General features: G+C 39.6%; 1 protein-coding gene across 1 annotated transcript; it reads left to right on the top strand.

The window, feature by feature from the left end:
* The first annotated feature begins 1,599 nt into the window (after positions 1-1,599).
* Positions 1,600-2,925, top strand: LOC104524032 (proenkephalin-A). The gene is made up of 2 exons (XM_010166778.2): positions 1,600-1,770; positions 1,943-2,925. The coding sequence occupies exons 1-2, from the start codon at positions 1,600-1,602 to the stop codon at positions 2,606-2,608; spliced, it is 837 nt and encodes a 278-aa protein (XP_010165080.2). The 3' UTR covers positions 2,609-2,925.
* The last annotated feature ends 1,176 nt before the right edge of the window (positions 2,926-4,101 follow it).

Raw genomic sequence — 4,101 nt, 5'->3', positions numbered from 1 at the left:
GATGCTGCGCAGCACTAGGAATGTGCCTGTGAAAGACCCCTTTGACATGGTGTCCTAAGACAGATGGTGCTTAGAAAACTCCAGAAGGTGGGGTGGGGGGCGGGGATGTGGGGGAATGGTATCTGTAATTTTGGTGATATTGAAATAATTTAAGAGTCACAGAGGCAAATCAACTTGAAATTCCAGGATCGGGGTCAGTGAAAGCCTAGGATCCCGCAGCCCTCCCTGAAGAAGGTGGGAACTTGGGCTGCCCGGTCCTTTGCCAGTGGCACCTGCGGTTCCTGACCTCAAATAGATGTGTATTGAGGCATCATGCTCTCAGCACATCTAAATGATCTGAAAAGTTTTGTTTCCTATAATGTCATTGATTATTTGGGAGCACACAAAAGGAACGATTGGACCTTGTTCTTACACAGAATTAGGAATCACTGGTATTTCTGCTTACTCCAAAAGCACAAGGACTCACTCTTAACCACAGCAGGTTCCTAAGGGAAAGATTCTTAGGATGGCTGGCAAAACAGTTCCCTATACTATTTGCTTACATTAGCTTTTAATCAAACTTTAGCTTTAAGCTCAACTAGGGAAAAAAGTGGTAGTTTGCTGTTTTGGAGGAGGGATGTTTGCCTTTTGGAGAATATGTTGTGGACATCTATATTGATTCTCTTTTGTACACCTTCAGTTATTATTCCAGAAAGAATCAGAATCCCATTCAGTAACAACACTTTTATTATCTGAGTAGGAAAAGAAGCAATGTGCCATGCCTTATAGTCATTATACATGTGCAAACAATTTCTAGAAACAAATCTTTCTAGGTACTAGCATCTAGTAACATCATAACTGTATTTATCAGATCATATCTGTAAGGTGCAAGATTTATCACGTTGTACCTGGTCATTCACACCTATGAGATGGCATATGTTCGTTTGGCAATAAGAGGTTATTAAAACTAATTGAGAAGGGGAAAGACCTATTCTTACTTTGATTTAAAGCACTTTCAAAGTCAGACTGAAGCTGAGATCCCATTCTCTTTACAGCATAACTATAATACATAGCAATAAGCATGTAATGCCAGTTAAATTGTTGTGTCACAAAATACATAAATCCTTTTAATTTCCTTGTGATCATATAAAAAATCATATATAAATTTCTTAGACTTAAATGGAGCTCAAGAGGCAGATAAGGCCAGAGGTGGAGAGCTGGTCAGTTAGCTATTAGGGAAGTGTGCTGGGCTTTAATTTCACACTTTTAAAGCATGTTGAGGTCCTTAGGAAACATCCATAGGCAGAATAAGCATTTCCCTTATTGAAAATATTGATGATTTTTTCTATTAAAGAAGAAAAAAGGTGGTATGAAAACCATGGACAAAAAGGCAAAACACCGAATTCACCTTTTCTGCAACTGAAGAATGTGGCTTCACAAAAAGTAAATACCTGTGACACAGTGGAGACAGTAGTAGCTAATATGTATGTTATTATCTTTACATGACAGGTTATGAGATATGGAGAAATTTTTTTTACTACTTCTACACTTTCATTATGAAGCAAACCACAATTGGTTTCTAACTGCCCAGTAGTAAAAAAAAAAAAAAAAAACATAACGATGCACCCAAGTGTAAGGGAGGTGCAGGAACTGTACGTGTGGTTTCCTTTGAAACATAGGGGCAGCCTTGACATGCAGGACCCACAATCCATCTTGTCCGGTATTCTGTCTCCTAGACTGGAGACAACCATGTCCTTCAGAGAGGAATATGAAGAATTTCAGAACAGACAGGTACCATATCAGCTGTAACCATATCAGCTGTTCACGAAGAGCAGTCCTTCCAAGCCACTCACAAAGAGAGACTCACTCGTGGTCTTTTAAAAACAAGTAAATCTAAGACAAGGTGGCAGTGAGGTACATGTTACTATCAAATTGTTCTCAGTAAACCGCATCCTTTTTTCAGGCATGTACACTAGAATGTGAAGGAAAGCTACCTTCTGCCAAAGCCTGGGAGACCTGCAAGGAGCTCCTGCAACTGGCAAAGCTGGATCTTTCAGAGGATGGCAACATTGCTCCAGGAGACAAGAAAGAGCTGGATGAGAACCATTTGCTTGCCAAGAAGTACGGAGGGTTCATGAAAAGATACGGTGGGTTCATGAAGAAAATGGATGAGCTCTATCGGGTAGAACCAGAGGATGAAGCTCATGGAGGAGAAATCCTGGCTAAGAGGTATGGAGGGTTTATGAAGAAAGACTCGGATGACGATGCCCTTGCTAATTCCTCTGATCTCCTGAAGGAGCTTCTAGGAACAGGGGATAACCCTGAAGCAGGGCATTACCGAGAGATAAATGAAAACGATGGGGACATCAGCAAAAGATACGGAGGCTTCATGAGAAGCATAAAGCGCAGCCCTGAATTGGAAGATGAAGCCAAAGAGCTGCAGAAGCGATACGGTGGTTTCATGAGAAGAGTGGGCAGGCCAGAATGGTGGCTGGATTACCAGAAACGATACGGTGGGTTTCTTAAGCGCTTCGCCGACTCCGTTCTGCCTTCAGAAGAACATGGGGAAACTTACTCCAAAGAGGTCCCAGAGATGGAAAAGAGATATGGTGGATTTATGAGATTTTAATACCTTTCCCTTTATCCCTTTTGCCCTAAATGAGAAAGACTGCCTTACTGGTCATAACTTATTGTAACGTGTTGCTTGTACTGTACAGTTTTTTACTGTCCTTGGTTAATGGTGCAACCTGCGATTTGTTGTTTCAGGTTCTGTGTTCTTTCCAGTCAAATAACTAATTTCTGTTCTAGTTAAGTTTCAGTCTATATTGTAGTTTCCATGCTAGAACTATTTTGATTACTGTATTCATTTTCTTTAAAGATGAAGTACATCTACAGTAGAGTTGCTTAACTGTATATACAATAAATTCTTCATCCGAACTGCATAAATTCTGCAATGTTCTTTATTTAATCAAACATTATCTCCACTTTTCTGTAAGCAATCAGAGCAATGCCAACTTATTTTTTGTAATTACAGAAATTGTACTGCACACACAGCAGCTGAAACACATTTTTGTCTTTAGTTTTCTCAGTTTTTTTAGAATACTGGAATAATAAATATGCTCTAAAGCCAGTATAACTGTATTTGCTCTAACTGCTCTCATATTAACCAGTTAATAGAATCAATGCTTAAAGCCTAAATTTGTAATTCATAGGGTTCAGCCAATTCACATGAAAAAAAACCGTAAGTGTGGTTGACTTAAAACACTAAAACCATTTCTCTGGTGCACACCACAGTGCCACATTGGATTAGTTTTACCTTTTATATCCATCCAATATAGGATTGTACAGTTGGCCTTAGAGTTTTAAGCACTAACTCAAAAAGTGGGCTATCAATTCATGCAAAATAAACAGGACCCAAAACTGCATGAAAAAACTTCAAAATCCTAGTTTTACAGAGCACCTGACAAACAGTTTTCCATGGAACGGCTTTGTGTTTGATTCCCCAGCTGGTATAAATCACTTTGGCACTACTGAAATATGGAAAACTGCTGGCCAGTCTTTTCTGTTTCAAACAAAGGCAGCGTAAGTAAATCTGAGAACAAACAGAAAAGCCAGCACTAACACTGTAGGTCCTTTGTCATTTACATAGGTGGCACTTAGATCAAAGGCCACCTCCCATCCCAGTTTGTGCTTCCTTCCATAATTCTGACTGTCCCTCTGGATTCTGAGTCTGTAAGCACTTTTCCCCCACCTACTGCTACTAGCTGCTGGTTAATTCCCACTTAAACTAACATGATAAAAATCACTGACCACTGGCACTGACAGTAATTTAAAGTTTCTACAGTCAAAATCCTCAAAGGTGTTAGATACCCAATTATTGCTGAAATAGCTTACAGGAGCTAGGTGTCTAAAACCCTCTGTGGCTCTGCATTTCAGTTTTGTGCAGTACTACCTATTGACACAAAGGGCAAATGAAAGGTCTGGCTTTTCTTTAACTTAAAGTCAACGGGATCTTCTAGGTACTTGGGACTTTTAAAAATTAAGCTGTGTTTAAATATGCACTTAAAAGCCTCATCACATACAATATGTTGTGAAGATTTTTGACTTGCCCTTAGAGGATGA

Source organism: Antrostomus carolinensis, unplaced genomic scaffold, assembly GCF_000700745.2.
Source record: "Antrostomus carolinensis isolate BGI_N321 unplaced genomic scaffold, ASM70074v2 scaffold17074, whole genome shotgun sequence".
Taxonomy (NCBI): Eukaryota; Metazoa; Chordata; class Aves; order Caprimulgiformes; family Caprimulgidae; genus Antrostomus; species Antrostomus carolinensis.
The sequence above is the reverse complement of the archived record's forward strand: the minus strand, read 5'-3'. Positions and strand labels throughout refer to the sequence as shown.

Coding starts and splice junctions, on each gene's coding strand:
- LOC104524032 (XM_010166778.2), top strand. CDS start 1,600: ATGCACCCAAGTGTAAGGGAGGTGCAGGAACTGTACGTGTGGTTTCCT. Junction 1,771..1,942: donor AAGAATTTCAGAACAGACAG/GTACCATATCAG, acceptor TCCTTTTTTCAG/GCATGTACACTAGAATGTGA.